At 43.3% G+C, this 16,963-nt stretch overlaps 1 protein-coding gene across 1 annotated transcript in view; it reads right to left on the bottom strand.

The window, feature by feature from the left end:
• Nucleotides 1–15,435, bottom strand: part of LOC137331743 (uncharacterized) — a 73,080-nt gene extending 57,645 nt beyond the window's left edge. Inside the window, exons 1-2 of the mRNA XM_067995730.1 lie at nt 15,395–15,435; nt 11,426–11,604 (exon numbers count right to left, since the gene is read on the bottom strand). Coding sequence (XP_067851831.1) covers nt 11,426–11,593 — 168 coding nt within the window. The 5' untranslated portion in view covers nt 11,594–11,604; nt 15,395–15,435. The remainder of the gene's footprint in view (nt 1–11,425; nt 11,605–15,394) is intronic.
• Between the last annotated feature and the right edge of the window lie 1,528 nt (nt 15,436–16,963).

Here is a 16,963-nt window from a genome sequence, read left to right as displayed (position 1 = left end):
GGGTACAGAATGCCAAAGGTCCACAATCGTGTGAAGAAATTCCTCCTCATCTTAGTCTTAAATGGCCAACCCCTTATTCTGTGACTGTGCCCTCTGGTCCTAGACTCTCCAGCCAGGGGAATCCACCTCAGCATCTACCCTGTCAAACCCCCACAGAATCTTGTATGTCAATGGGATCACCTCTCATTCTTCTAAACTCCAGAATATAGGCCCATTCCACTCAATCTCTCCTCACAGGACAACCCTCTCATCCCAGGAATCAATCTCGTGAACCTTCATTGCACAGCCTCCAAGGCAAGTATATCCTTCCTTAGATAAGGAGACCAAAACTGTATGCAGTACTACAGGTGAGGTCTCACTAAAGCCCTGTACAATTGCAGCAAGTCTACTTTACCCTTGTATTCAAAACCCCCTTGCAAAAAATGCCAATAGCCTTCCCAATTGCTTGCTGTATCTGCATGCTAACTTTGTGTTTCTTGTACGAGGACACTCAAATCCCTCTGAACACCAACATTTAATAGTTTCTCACCATCTAAAAAAAACTCAGTTTTTCTGTTTTTCCTACCAAAGTGAATAACCTCAACCATACATTATACTCCATCTGCCATCTTCATGCCCACTCACTTAACCTGTATATCCTTTTGCAGACTGTCCTCCTCACAGCTTACTTTCATACCTAGCTTTGTATCACCAGCAAATTTGGATACATTACACACGGTCCCTTCATCTGAATCATTAATTTATAGACTATAAATAGCTGAGGCCCAAGCACCGATCCTTGCGGCACCCCACTAGTTACAGCCTGCCAACCTGAGAATGACCCGATTATTCCTACTCTGTTTTCTGTTCCTTAACCAATCCTCTATCCATGCTAATTTGTTACCCCCCAACCCTATGATCCCTTACCTTGTGTAACAACCTTTTATGTGGCACCTTATCAAATGTCTTTTGAAAATACAAATATACTACATCCACTGGTTCCCTTTATCCACCCTGCCAGTTACATCCTCAAAAAACTAAGATTTGTCAAACCCGATTTCCCTTTCATAAAACCACGTTGACTCTGCCTGATTATATTATGATTCTCTAAGTGCCTGGTTACCACTTCCTTAATAATGAATTCCAGCATTTTCCCAATGACTGATGTCAGGCTAACAGGCCTGCAGTTCCCTGTTTTCTCTCTCCCTCCTTTCTGAATAGCAGGGTTATATTTTTTAACCTTCCAATCCACTGGGACCATTCTAGAATCTAGGGAATTTTGGAAGATCACAACCAATGCATCCACTATCTCTGCAGCCACCTCTTTTAGAACCCTAGGATGTAGGTCATCAGGTCCACGAGATGTGTCAGCTTTTAGTCCCATTAGTTTCTCCAGTACTTTTTTTTCAAAGATTTTAATTACTTTAAGTTCCTCACTAAGAATATTGGAAAAAAAATTGACTTTAAAAGCTACTAACCATCACAGTCTGCCAGCTGTGCTGTGTATTTTGCTGAGTTATAAACAGTTAATCTTTGACTAGTAATTGACCCTTGTCACCTTCCTTGCTAGATAGAGCAGCTTTGTGATAAAAGAGGAACAATGACCCCAAAAGCAGAACAATAATCCACAGATAGCAGAAAGACCAGGACCATGACACAATAGCTAGACAGTGGAACCTTGAAAAGGAGCTTGTGGTTAAATGAGTAAGGGTAAAACAAGATGACCATCTGAAATTCTTTGAAAAACAATTTTGTTAACCTCTAAAGGGTCTTGAGTGTTGTTCCATATATTGTGTGGGTTTCCCTGCCAAGGTGGGGGATAAAAACCCAACTTCTTTTGAGCCCAGGGTAGAGGAATCAGCAAAAACCATTAGCTGTCAGAAGACGACCTCACCGTGGGAAAACTCAAAATGACCACATCAACTTAATTATAACCTCTGCCCAGAGATCAAATGGGGTAATATTATTTTGATCTTTGTCTAAATATTTGATACCTTTACATGTTTGGTTTGACATAAGAAATGAAATTGATTACCAATTGGTGTCACCTCCGAATCTGTTACAACTCTCATTAGACCCTTTGTTCCCCTCTCTGGTATGCTTTTTTTATTATTCGTTCATGAGATGTGGGCATCACTGGCGAGGCCAGCATTTATTGCCCATCCCTAATTGCCCTTGAGAAGGTGGTGGTGAGCCGCCTTCTTGAACCGCTGCAGTCCGTGTGGTGAAGGTTCTCCCACAGTGCTATTAGGAAGGGAGTTCCAGGATTTTGACCCAGCGACAATGAAGGAACGGCGATATATTTCCAAGTCGGGAGGGTGTGTGACTTGGAGGGGAACGTGCAGGTGGTGTTGTTCCCATGTGCCTGCTGCTCTAGTCCTTCTAGGTGGTAGAGGTCACGGGTTTGGGTGGTGCTGTCGAAGAAGCCTTGGCGAGTTGCTGCAGTGCATCCTGTGGATGGTACACACTGCAGCCACTGTGCACCGGTGGTGAAGGGAGTGAATGTTTAGGGTGGTGGATGGGGTGCCAATCAAGCGGGCTGCTTTATCTTGGATGGTGTCAAGCTTCTTGTGTTGTTGGAGCTGCACTCATCCAAGCAAGTGGAGAGTATTACATCACACTCCTGACTTGTGCCTTGTAGATGGTGGAAAGGCTTTGGGGAGTGAGGGGAGTCACTCGCCGCAGAATACCCAGCCTCTGACCTGCTCTTGTAGCCACAGTATTTATGTGGCTGGTCAGTTAAGTTTCTGGTCAATGGTGACCCCCAGGATGATGTTGGTGGGGGATTCGGCGATGGTAATGCTGTTGAATGTCATGGGGAGGTGGTTAGACTCTTGTTGGAGATGGTTATTGCCTGGCACTTGTCTGGCACGAATGTTACTTGCCACTTATGAGTCCAAGCCTGGACGTTGTCCAGGTCTTGCTGCACGTGGGCATGGACGGCTTCATTATTTGAGGGGTTGCGAATGGAACTGAACACTGCAATCATCAGCGAACATCCCCATTTCTGAAGACAGATACAAAATATGTGTTTAATATCATTGCCATTTCCTAATTCCACATTATAATTTTTCCTGTCTCAGCCTCTAAGGAACCAACATTTACTTTTGCAATTCTCTTCCTTTTTACATACTTGAAGCTCTTACAATCCATTTTTATATTTGTTACTTTACTCTCATTCTGTTTTCTCCCTTATCAATTTTTTAAAGTCATCCTTTGATAGTTTCTAAAACTCTCCCAATCCTCAGGCTTATTACTCTTCTTGGCAAGATTATAGGCCTCTTAATCTAATACTATCCTTAACTTATTTAGCTAGCCATGGATGGATCACTTTTCCAGTGAAGTTTTTATTTCTCAATGGAATGTATATTTGTTGAGAATTTTGTAATATTTCATTAAATGTTTGCCATTGCTTATCTGCAGTCATACCCTTTAATCTAATGTCCCAATCTACCTTAGCCAACTTGCCCCTCATACCTATGTAATTGGCTTTATTTAAGTTTAAGGCTCTAGTTTGACTTAAGTACATCACTCTCAAACTCAATGTGAAATTCTATCATATGATCATTCATCCCCAGAGGATCCTTCACTGGTGAAATTACTAGTTAATCCTGTCTTATTACACGATACAAGATCTAAAATAGCCTGTTCCCTGACTTATTATTCTAGGAAACTGTCTTGAATGCATTCCATGAACTTGTCCTCCAGACTACCTTAGCCAATTTGATTTGTCCAGTCTATGAAGGTTACAGTCCCCCATGGTCATTGCATTGCCTTTGTTACAAGTTCATTATTTTTTGATTAAAACTCTGTCCAACGGCATAGCTACTATTAGGGGTCCTATAAACTACTCCCACTAGTGCTTTCGGCACATTGTTGTTTCTTATCTCCATTCATAATGATTCTACTTCCTGATCTTCTGAGCAAAGATCCTTTCTCACCATTGTCCTTCTGTCATCCTTTATTATCAGGGCTACACCCCTTCCTTTTCCATTCTGCCTGTCTTTTCAAAATGTCAAGTACCCTGGAATATTTAGCTCCCAACCTTGGTCAACTTGCAACCACATCTCTATAAGCAAGGACTGAGATGATGGCAAGTGGCTTTAGTGCCAGTGAGAACGTGGACATGGCATTCTAGACTTGTAGCTTAGAGGGTGGAAGCAGGGAGACAATTAACCACAACGTAATAAAGGTATTGATCAGGTTTTTGGTGGCAGAGGGGGAGGTGGAGGAAAAGGAGAGGGACAATGTTTTCAAAGCGAAAGAAAGTGGTCTTGTTAACAGATCAGATGAGAAGGAAATTGAGCTCAGGTTTGCCAGGAGTCCACAGGCTCGATATTACCAGGGTGGTGGGGGGGGCTATTGGGCACGTGGGTAACGCGCCCGGTGAAATCAGTCTGCCCCGTTCGCGATCGCAGCCTAATTGGATCCACTTACCTGGTCTTCCGGGTTCCCCACTGCTGATCTGTGCGTCGGGCGGGCTGTGCATGCGCAGTAAGGTCTGTCAGCTGGAGGAGCTCTATTTAAAGGGGCAGTCCTCCACTGACTGATGCTGCAAGAAATAGGAAAAATTACAGCATGGAGCAGCCCAGGGGGAAGGCTGCTCCCAGCTTTAATGATGCCTCACTCCAGGTATCATTGGATGGGGTGAGGAGGAGGGGGAAGACCGAGATCGTCCCCCCCAGTGAGTGGGAGGAAGCGGCCTGCCTCTGCCACCAAGAAGGCCTGGCTCAAGGTGGCGGAGGTCACCTGCACCACCAACATATCACGCACCTGCATACAGTGCAGGAGGCGCTGCAATGACCTCAGTTGGTCAGCCAAAGTGAGTACACTTACTCATTCCCCTACACTCCATCTGCCACATCACCACCCCCACCCCACATCTCCTTCTGCACTGCTAACACTACTCTGTCACATCACCCCTCATACCCACTCAAACCTCATCCTCATCTTACCTGCACTTACTCACCTCGCCAGTACTTATCCCACCACTACCACTCAACCCAATCCTCATACAATCTCATGGCTCTCTCTCATACTCACCCTCTCATGCATCTCTTTCACAGTCAGCCTCACTCAACCTGCCACTACCTGTGCTGCAGACACAGGGCATGCATCATATATGTGCAGTAGGCAACATAAGGCAAACGTGTCGTGAGCATGAAGGGGATGCACAAGGGTTTGTCATGGTTTTTAAACTTATATTTAATTTCTGACCAACTCATCACATATTATATTGGCACCACTACTGCCACGTCTTTGCAAATCTTGTCTGGTTTGTGCAATAATGCCCTTTCCTGAGGATCACAATGAAGACCCACACCTGATGCCACCCATTGTGTCACTGCAGAGTGGGTGTCGGTGTATTTGCAGGGCTCTTTTGTGCAGATGACAGACGTCGGCGATGTCCCCGGTTGCACCCTGGAAGGATGCGGAGGAGAAGTTGTTGAGGGCAGTGGTGACTGACAGCAACAGGTAAGAAGATGGTGCTCGGGACAACCGGGAGCAGCTCAGCATGAAGGAGGCTGCAGATGTCCACGACTACATGTCGAGTGACTCTGAGCCTCTGAGTGCACTGCTGCTCAGAGAGGTCCAGGAAGCTGAGCCTCTGTCTGTGGACCCTGTGGCGAGGATAGTGCCCTCTGCGACGCATCTCTCTCTGCGGTTGCCCTCCCTCCTGCTGTGCAGGTGGATGTGTCACAGCACTGTGCTGTGGAGCTCCATGTGTCAGAGGTGGACGGCTTGGCTGGTGATGCTGTTGACCCTCCAAGGAGGTCATAACTGCGGCCCCCATCCGGAAGATGTACATCTGAGGGGGTCCGCAAGGTAGGTACATGTCTCTGGACACTGGGGTAAGTGTGCAAGTTGGTGAATTTGATAGTCAGGAGGAGGGTGGTGGAGGCCAAACTTTGTCCAAAGTGACAGAGTGGCCTCCTGCAATGAGTGAGGGTCTCCACCCCCCTCCCCCACCTGTCAAATGGACCTTTGCAGCTGCCACAGGCTGATAGCTGCAACCTGTCCATTTCAACCAGGACTGTTTCCCCCAGTACGGGAAACAGTCCCAGTTGTTTGTAAAATCCCACCCCATGTAAAATATCTCCTTAATCAGGTCTCTAAGCGACCTGAAATACCTAAATAAATAGCTTAAGTGGTACCCCGCTGGCTTTAATTGCCTGCGGGAGTCCCACATGCAGGGGCTGCGGCACATGTCAGCGCGTCTGTGGGAAGCCCAGAAGTGGACGGGTTGGAGCCGGGCTCCCGCCCCAGGAATCCCCGATTTTCGGAGCCCCCCCCGCCAGGAACACACCCGATAGCGGGTGCTAATATCGAGCCCCACATCTCTGGAATTAGCCTCAGGTGGCAGCCAAGGAGGTTGATCAAATCAAGGTCAGAGACATGTAGGTGTTTACAAGAGCCAAAGTTGGTGGTTTTAGTTTTACCATCCTGGCCTTCACATCACATTTTGGAGAAAAATGGCAAATGCACTGAGTGGCCAGATGAAGCAGAGCAGTAGACTGCAGGGTCACTGAAGTACACTTGGAAGCTGGCCTCATTGCTTCCAGATGTCATCAATGGGTAGCATGTAAACAATGAATACAGGTAGGAATGTAATTGAGGCAAGAACACATTCCATGATTTTAGAACAGGGAAGGTTAGAGATGGAAAAATGGAAGGGTTGAGTGCAAGTGTGAGGGAGACACGAGTTCATGGGACACCAGAAAGGACGTGGAGGCATCGTCACACTCTTGCGCAGAAGGCTCGAGACCAGTCTGCATCGTCTTTCACACAGGTGTGGTTATAGCATACGAGCAATAGAGAAACTGGTTCAATCATGTGGCACCAGAAATTTAAAATTAGGAGCCAGAAAAGTAGAACTACTACTACATGTCAGCAGGTTTCTTCAGCATTAAGGTTTTAGCTTTAATAATGAAACCCCAGAAAGAGCAGCAATAGAGGTACTTAATCAACTTTCCACAGAAAGAAACACCATTCTACAGTACAGAACCAGGCTGAATACAAAGTACAAAAAAGATCTAAAAAAAGGAAGGGGGGCAAAGAGTAAGAACAGATTAGCAGCTACCATAAAAAGGAACCCAAAAGACTTATTTAAATAGTAAAATGGTGGTCAAAGCAAGGGTGGGACCGATTAGGGACAAAAAAGGAGATCGTCTTGGAGGCAGAGGGCATGGCTGAGGTATTTAGTGAAGATGGATGCACAGTATTCATTTAAGAGGATACTGCCATTGTAGCAGTAAAGGAAGAGGTAGTAGTGATAGGTTAAAAATAAAGGAGGTACTTAAAAGATTGGTGGCATGCAAAGTAGAAAAGTTACTCAGTCCAGATGGGATGTATCCTAGGTTACAGAGGGAAGTAAGAGTGGAAATTGCAGAGGCTCTGGCCACAATCTTCAAATCCTCCTTCGATATGGGGATGGTGCAGGAGGACTGGAGAATTGCAAATGTTACACCCTTGTTCAAAAAAGGGGAGGAGGCAGCTAAACTGGCAATTATAGGCCAGTCAGCCTAACGTTGGTGGTGGGAAAACTTTGAGACAATAATCCGGGACAAAGTTAATTGGCACTTGGAAAAGTATGGAGTAAATGAAAGTCAGCACGGATTTGTTAAAGGAAAATCATGTTTGACAAACTTGACAGTTCTTTGAAGAACAATGGAATTCAATCCAGAGAAGTGTGAGGTAATGCATTTGGGGAGGGCAAACAAGGCAAGGGAGTACACAATAAATGGGAGGATACTGAGAGATGTAGAGGTAGAGGGTCCTTGGAGTGATCCCTGAAGGTAGCAGGACAGGTAGATAAGGTGGTTAAAAAGACATATGGGATACTTTCCCTTATTAGCTGAGGCATAGAATATAAGAGCAGGGAGGTTATGCTAGATCTGTATAACACATTGGTTAGGCCACAGCTCGAATACTGTGTACAGTTCTGGTCACATTACAGGAAAGATGTGATTGCACTAGACAGGGTACAAAGGAGATTTACAAGGATGTCAGGACTCGAGAATTTTAGTTATGAGAAAAGATTGGATAGGCTGGGGTTATTTTTTTTGGATCAAAGGAGGCTGAGGGGAGATTTAATTGAGGTATATAAAATTATGATGGGACAAGATAGAGTGGATAGGAAGGACCTATTTCCCATAGCAGAGAGGTCAGTGACCAGGGGGCATAGATTTAAAGTATTTGGTAGAAGGATTAGAGGGGAGGAGAGGAGAATTTTTCTCACCCACAGGGTGGTGGGGGCCTGGAACTCACTGCCTGAAAGAATGGTAGAGACAGAAACCCTCAACTTATTTAAGAAGTACTTGGCTGTGCACTTCAAGTGCACATACCTAAAGGACAACAGACCAGGTGCTGGGAAGTGGGATTAAGCTGCATAGCTCTTTTATGGCCAGCACATACAAGATGGGCTGAATGGCCTCCTTCTGTGCCATAACTTTCTATGAACTAAGTGTTGATTAATGTAGTGTGGTTAATGTGTATATGGACTTTCAAATGGCATTTGATAAAGTGCCACATAATAGACTGGTTAACAAAATTAAAGCCCATGGGGTTAAAGGGACAGTAGCAGAGTGGATACAAAACTGGCTGAGGGACATAAAACAGGACTAGTGGTGAATGGCTGTATTTCAGACTGGAGGGAAGTATACAGTGATGTTCCCCAGGGGTCAATATTAGGACCACTGCTCTTTGATATATATTAAAAAGGACCTGGACTTGGGTATAGAGGGTATAATTTCAAAGTTTGCAGATGACAAAACTCAAATGTAGGAAATAATTTGGAGGATAGTAACAGACTGGTGAAATGGGCTTACACTTGGCAGATGCAATTTAATGCAGATAAGTGTGAAGTGATGCACTTCAGGAGGAACAACATGGAGAGGCAGTATAATCTAAATGGGACTATTTCGAGGGGGGTGCAAGAGCAGAGGGACCTGGGGGTGCATAGTCACAAATCTTTGAAGGTGGCAGGGCAAGTTGAGATGGCTGTTAAAGGATATGGGATCCTGGGCTTTATAATAGAGGCATAGAGTACAAAGCAAGGACGTTATGCTAAACCTTTATATAACACTGGTTAGGCCTCAGTTGGAGTATTGTGTTCAATTCTGGGCACCACACTTTAGGAAGGATGTCAAGGCCTTAGAGAGGTTGCAGAAGAGATTTACTAGAATGGTACCAGGGATGAGGGACTTCAGTTTTGTGGAGAGACTGGAGAAGCTGGGATTGTTCTCTTAGAATAAAGAGAAAGAGGAGATTTGATAGAGGTGTTCAAAATCATGAACTGTTTTGATAGAGTAAATAAGGAGAAATTGTTTCCAGTGGCAGAAGGGTCAGTAATCAGAGGGCACAGATTTAAGGTGATTGTCACCTCTGGCTCTTTTGCCAATGAGGAAACATTTTTTTTTAAACACAGCACGTTGTGATGATCTGGAATGCACTGCCTGAAAGGGTGATGGAGGCAGATTCAATAGTAACTTTCAAAAAGAGAATTAGATAAACACTTCAAGGAAAAAATGGACAGGGCTGTGGGGGAAGACCAGAGGAGTGGGACTAATTGGATAGCTCTTTCAAAGAGCTGGCAAAGGCATGATGGGCTGAATGGCCTCCTCCTGTGCTATACCCATTATATTATTCCAGAAATAAAAAGTTAGTCCAGTTATTCAGTAGTGCCCTGCTTCTGTTCTCTTTTTGCAACTTAAAAGTTACAAATGCAATACAAGATCAGCACACATTTCTATATTTACAGGTTATAATGGAAGCGTATATTTAATCTGGCAGACATGCTTCGTCTCCTTATTTCTACATTTTAGTAGAGCACAATGCATTGAGTTACACTGATTTATGCAAAGGATTTATTATGCTGAATACACATTTTTGTTCAGCTTTCGTAATGCCATTCTAAAGACTAGAAGCCAGAGTTGGCATTCAGTACAACAAAACAATTAATTCATTTTATGTGCCAACCCCACATTAGATCATGTGCTTTTCAAGCTGTTATTCCAAATGACTACAGTTGCTGATGCTACAGAAACTCATCTTTATGAATTCACACCCAGTTAGGCGGCTCTACAGGTTAATGAAGGAGATCATTAACAAGGTCATCAAAAACACCTCATTACAGTTTCTATCCAAAACAGCAAATGCCAATTTCAAATAATCCCTGGCAACAAAGGTTCCGTTTAAGAACTGCACATCAGTCAAGATTACATCATGCAGAACCAAAATGATGTGATTTTTCATGACTATAATGAACTAAGTTGGACGACACCAAAAAAAACCCCAAAAATTTAAAAAGGCCATCTGTACTACATTGGCTAATATTCTATTTTTAAAAAATCAATGGCCTTTTCCATTACATAGTTACAGATAGTTATTTGTTATTGCAATTTACAGGTGGTGACTGCACAAATGCACTGCCTAATCAGTAAGCCCTTTTGCCATTTCTCCCCCTTTCCCTCATTATAAATTGCAGTATATTTGTTTACCTGTTCACTGATAAGATATTGTACATCAGCTTATTTTTGGGGGCAGATTATAATTATCTGTAAGGAGTTAACCTGGCAAAGAATAGAAAAAAAAAATTGTCCTAGGCTTTTGAATGTCTTTTTCGACCAATAAACGAGCACATCATGTGGCGTTATATTGACTTTTGATGATCAGCTGTATACAGAAGACAAGGTTTTCACAGTTTCATTGACTACAGAATTCATTTACATCATAAGTAAAAACAGTACTATACTCAGTGAATGACTCCACTAGTTTCCATTTTCTTCTTTCCACCCCAACCTTAAATACTGGCCATAACTAATTTCTTGTTTCTAAATTATTGTTTCAAATTGAATTTTCAATCTGAAATACATCAAACTACAGAACTGATCACTTCTGCTGTACAAATAACAGCTCAACAAAACTGCATAGGTTTACCGTTACATGGATCGAGTGATTTGGTGCGTTACAATATCCTGCAATAAACCCAGTGAATTTCTACTACACTAGCAAAAAGAAGCAGAGGGGAGATGAGGAGAATTTCTTTTACGCAGCGAGTTACGATGATCTGGAAAGCACTGTCCGAAAGGGTCATAGAAGCAGATTTAATCGCAACTTTCAAAAGGGAATTGGATATATACTTGAAACAAAATAATCTGCAGAGCCATGGGGAAAGAGACTGATTGAAAAGCTCTTTCAAAAGAGCTGGCACAGGCACGATGGACCGAATCACCTCCTTCTGTGCTGTACAATTCGATGACTGCTGCTACAGGCAATGAAAAAGCTGGTTGGAAGAGAGCAGTGTGATTTTATTTTATATCACCTACCTCAACAAGTTTGCCCTACCCATAAGCTTTGCATAATTAAAAGCGTTTCTTGTTCAGTTTAGAAATCCGTAAGAAAACAAGGCATTCCTTTAATATTGTAAAATTCATGCCACACTCACCTTAGCCATCTGAGCTGCTGTGCTCCCTTTAGCACCAAGATACACCATGGCCAGAGCAGCTGATATACTTAATGGAGACACAAAGATATTGCCAGTTTCATCATCTTTATTCAACTGCTTGAAGAGATCAATGGCAAACTTGACATTTGAAACACCCAGAAGATCCATTCCTGATGTATCTAGAGCAGGAGGGAAAACAACATTATAATTGTCTGTGGCTTTCTTTGTTTTGCTTCCTCTCCCATCCAAACCCTTTACAGCAAGGACACTTCAGCCCCTATTGTTGAAACTCCAGAGTCAGTGAATTGGGCTTTAGTTCCAGCTGTATGGGGTGGGTGAAGTTTGATTGTCTGCACAGAAAACATGATTTTTTGAGGGGCAGAGGAAAAGGAACAGCTGGATTGTGAATTCTGGTCAGCACTGCAGCAGTATAGGCCAACTTTTTGTTAGAATGGAGTGATGTCAGATTACAGAGCTAAAGATTGGCCAGGAATTTCCTGGGCTGTACCACCATAGTAATGTTGAAATTATGATGAATACCATTATTACAGCCACAATAGTCCCAGGAACCTACGGCGTTAGTAACACCAATGTTCTCATGGCACCATCGTTTCCTGGGACTTTTGCACCGCACCGCCAAAACTATCGGTGAAACTCTTCATTATGCAAGGTTTGTCACCCCCCCATTGAAAACGGCAGCAATTGCAAATCACCTGGACTCAAACCAGTTTTCTCACCATTCCCAGGAACTATGTTAAATAATAAAAGGTGCTGGTTGGCTCAAATGATTGCAATTGTTAGTTCTGAGCACAGGAAAGAGCGTTAACTCTTCTGTCCGACTTCATACAGCTGCCTGTTGAATAAAGAGCAGCAAAAGCAATGGGTTCATGCAATTCCCTGTGGGCAGATGTGTCAGTAAACTCATTGTTATTTTGACAGCAAAATCTGCGCCAATGATAATAGCACTCGCTGTGATTTATGCGCAGCAGCTCCAGGCCAGGGGCAGATGCGCGGTTAAACTCAAATATCCAGAAGTTGCTGTCCAAGTTGTGCAGTTCCACTGTTAGCTTCACGAAACTGCATCTCGCTGTCTGTCTCACCATTCAAATATATTGAATGGTGTGAAGTTGCTGTATACGCACAGCTTGTCTATTCCAGTGTAAGTACCTTTTTACCTTGGTAAGTCTTAATTACTGCCAAGCAACCTCTCTGGCACTGAAAATTAACTTTTACAAGTCTCATTCCTTCAGCTTTTAATTATTGTTGGGCATTTAAAAGAAAGTTTCTTACTTTTTTTCTGTCTCTTAATTAAACCTTTCTTTCCCTCTCAATTTTGCTTTCTGTACTGATTTGACATTGAATTCACTATTCTAATTTACATTTCCTGGTTCAGACACTGCGCTGCTCATCAACAATGCTTCAATCGGATTGATTAAGGAGATACACAGTTACTTGCCCTGTTCAAACAGGTCACAGATACCTGTAGAGGGCAGCACACCATTTGGATCTCTAATTTAGAGCAACTTGCCTTGCAAAATCTCAGTCAATGGGCAAGTGCAAGTCTATCAAACAGCTTGTGTCGTTTGTTTCCACTCACAGCAAAATCCAGCCCATTATGTCTTTAAAATGGTGCTTTGACTGGAATTGACAAGACTTCACTTTCTGTGACAAGTTTAGTTTGTATCTACCGTGCAAATACAGCAACTTCACGCCATTCAATGTATTTGAACAGGGAGCCAGACAGAGAGATGCTGCTTTTGGACGAGCACCGCATCTCGAACAGCAACTTCCTGACTTCCGCATTTAACTGCACATGTGCAGTCGCCGAAAGTTACTGACCAATTGGCACATGACGAACAGTGAGTGCAGTTAGTCTCACTGTGGAGTCCCATTCCTTCAGGTTTTAATTGTTGAGATTTTAAAATTGTAAAACTTTAAATTTTCTTGTTTTTCTCCTTTCCATCTCTCTTACTCTCAAGGCAATCTTTCCTTCCCTCTCTATACCTGATTTGACTTTGAATTCACTCACTAATTCACCCTCCTTCTCAGTCCTTACACTGTTAATTTCACAATCCTTCAATCTGATTTGTTAAGGAGATACCCAGTTATGCCCCACTCAGGTCCCAGATACCCTGTTTCCCTCAGACATTTTCAGCTCCCACTTTCAGCAATTTGCCACCCAAAAAAAAATTTAAAAACCTAAACATGCAAGGGTATGTCTGACAGCAGACTCTGTGCCACAGCAAATTATGGCCCATTTTAATGTGCTGTGGACTAAGGATGCACAACTCACTAATATTTCAGCTATTTTTAAATACATGGGTAAACACATTTTTGAATACTAGTTTAAACAGATCATCAGTTTATATAGGGAGACATTACAATCACACATTGGATAGCAATATACCACTTGACTGAAGATCCTGAAATTGAGCAGTGGCAGCATTAAGTTGAGTAATGTTTGAGCTCCCTGATTTGCTCCTTTCCTCAATGTGACACATGCAAATCAGTTTTCCAGTACATTTTGGAGTAAGATCACCACTGGAGGATCAGGGCATACAACAGTCTAACTTATGGCATTTGTCTCCCAATATAATTGTTGCAGGAATATCCCAGTCAATACTATATTACAACAAAACAACATCAACAGTGGTGTCAAATTCATCCTTTTGTGATGAACTTAATACTGTATACTAAGACTACTCTGTTGTATTATTTATGCAAATGCTGACCCGCCCCAGGAGAGCTCAATCATTCTGATGGCTCACCCACATTTCCTATTGCTGTTAAATTAAAAAGGCTTGTAAAAGTAGTTGGGCCTGGAATTTTCAGTCATTAAATTAGAATTTTTTTGGCTAGGGTAAAAACAAATTTCAATATTTTTGATATGCACATCATTGTGGGGAAAGATTACAGGAATTCTATATTCTAAAATGTACAAAATGTAAAAGTGGTTTTGTAAGCAATTAAGGACACAAGGCCAACTAATCCCAGTGTAATAGATTACTGTAAGAAACAAAACCTAATACTATCCATAATCATTAGGTACCATCATGGCAGAGAAAGTTACAGATAATAAAAAAGGTGACAAATCACAGTGCTCACATTAAATTTAAAACAGGCACAATTTTCATTTAAAAATGAACAACATACTGGAAATAACCAAGGCATTAACTAAGATCAAGACAGCTTAACAATGGAGGGGTTTCCTTCATCAGGAATGTTTTTATTTCAGATCAACATTTTTCTTTCAATAGCTTCATTTCACCAAACACACAAGTGATGAAGATGTAGACAGATTATTGCACAGAATTCAAAATAACATTTGTCAATAAGATCACAAGAAAAGACCGACAGGGTTCCTTTTCATTCTAATGGTGAGTCACCCCTTCAAGCATTCAGGAAGTTAGCAGAAAAACAACCATTAAGCCATTAACCTCAAACAGTAAAGTGATCATTTTTAAAAGGTAGGAGGTATGGTAATATAGTGGTTATTAATAGTCCTGAGAAATCCCACTAGGACAATTTGAATTCAGTTTTTTAAATGCTGGAAAGTTTTAAAAGCTGTAATGAGTCAAACTGCATGATCCTTGTTGACAATATAGTGCTTTTAAAGGTTGAATAATTTAACTCATTAACGAGACCCATCAATGCAAGAAATCCCACAAATTAAACAAAACAAAAAAAAAGAGCGAAAATAACTGCAGCAGCTTAATTTTTGGACTCACGCCGGTCTCAGTCAACAATACCCGAAATACTCCAAACCGTGAACTAAAAACAGCCAGAACCACATCAGGCAATGGCCAAGCCCCTCTGCAAATACACCCAACGCTCCCCCCTCAAAGCGCTGCCGACCCACCCGAATACCCGCACGCCCTGAGCTGCCCGCACCGCGCCGAGTCGCTGCGCTCACACAGCGGCAGAGAGCAGAGAGGCAGCGCCCCACAAGCGGACCGCAGCCATACTCACTGCAACAACTGACTGACTGACAGCACAGGGAGCAGCGCGTCACCCCCACACCCACCCCCCCTTTATTGAGCCCGGTCACCTGACAAGGGCGTGGTCACAGGCAGGGGGGCGTGGCCATTGCCCCCCCCCCCGCCGCGTCACCTCAAGGGGAGGGCGGGAGCCGTGCAGAAGGTGAACTCTGCAAGTTGCTCCCTTTTGAGTTGACAATTGTAAACAATTTTACAACACCAAGTTATAGTCCAGCAATTTTATTTTAAATTCACAAGCTTTCGGAGATTTTCTCCTTCCTCAGGCAAATGTTTCCTGAGGAAGGAGAAAATCTCCGAAAAACATTTGCCTGAGGAAGGAGAAAATCTCCGAAAGCTTGTGAATTTAAAATAAAATTGCTGGACTATAACTTGGTGTTGTAAAATTGTTTACAATTGTCAACCCCAGTCCATCACCGGCATCTCCACCTTTTGAGTTGGGTTGTGGACCCAATTGTAATGGAGGATGCTTAGAAAAAGCGACTGACTGACTGACTGACTTTCTTCTTCCCAACTCCCTGATGTTAACTAGACTGGTGTCCTGTTGCATTGGCATTGGTTTCAGCTTGTCTGCAGGTGAAAGTGGACACCCTCTGAGGACTGCAAAGTGTGAGTTGGCATAGTTAGTGCTTATGTTACTGTGCTCGTGATCCAGATGCTTGGACTAATAATCCAGAGAACGAGTTCAAATCCCACTACTGCAGCTGGGGAATTTAAATTCAGTTCATTAAAATTTGAAAAAGAAAGCTAGTGTCAATAATGGTGACCAGGAAACTACTGGATTGTCGTTTAAAAACCCATCTGGTTCACTAATATCCTATGTGTGACTCCAGACCCACAGCAATTTCTTAAGCGCCCTCTGAAACGGCCTAGCAAGCCACTCAGTTGTACAATCCTGCTACAAAAAGACATAACTAAGAATAAAACCAGACGGGCCACCAGGCAATCGGACACGACAAAGGCAAACCAAGCCCAGTTAACCCTGCAAAGTCCTCCTCACTAACATTTGGCGACTTGTGCCAAAAGTGGGTAGAGCTGTCCCACAGGCTAGTCAAGCAACAGCCTGACGTAGCCATACTCACAGAATCATACCTTTCAACCAACATCCCAGACACTTCCATCACCATCCCTGGGTATGTACTGCCCCACCGGCAGGACAGACTGACCAGAGGTGGCGGTACAGTGATCTACAGTCAGGAGGGAGTGGCCCTGGGAGTCCTCAACATTGACTCCGGATCTCATGGCATCAGATCAAACATGGGCAAGGAAACCTCCTGCTGGTTTCCACCTACCGCCCTCCCTCAGCTGATGAATCAGTACTCCTCCATGTTGGGAAGCACTGAGGGTAGCAAGGGCACAAAATGTACTCTGGGTGGGGGCTTTCATGTCCATCACCAAGAGTTGCTCGGTAGGCCAACTACTGACCGAATCCTGAAGGACATAGCTCCCAGACTGGGCCTGCGGCAGGCGGTGAGAGAACCAGAACAAGGGCAAAACCTACTTGACCTCGTCCACACCAATCTACCTGTTGCAGATGGGTCTG

Source organism: Heptranchias perlo, chromosome 2 (genome assembly GCF_035084215.1).
Source record: "Heptranchias perlo isolate sHepPer1 chromosome 2, sHepPer1.hap1, whole genome shotgun sequence".
Classification (NCBI taxonomy): Eukaryota; Metazoa; Chordata; class Chondrichthyes; order Hexanchiformes; family Hexanchidae; genus Heptranchias; species Heptranchias perlo.
Note: the sequence above shows the minus strand (reverse complement) of the source record. Positions and strands in the feature narration are given on the sequence as shown.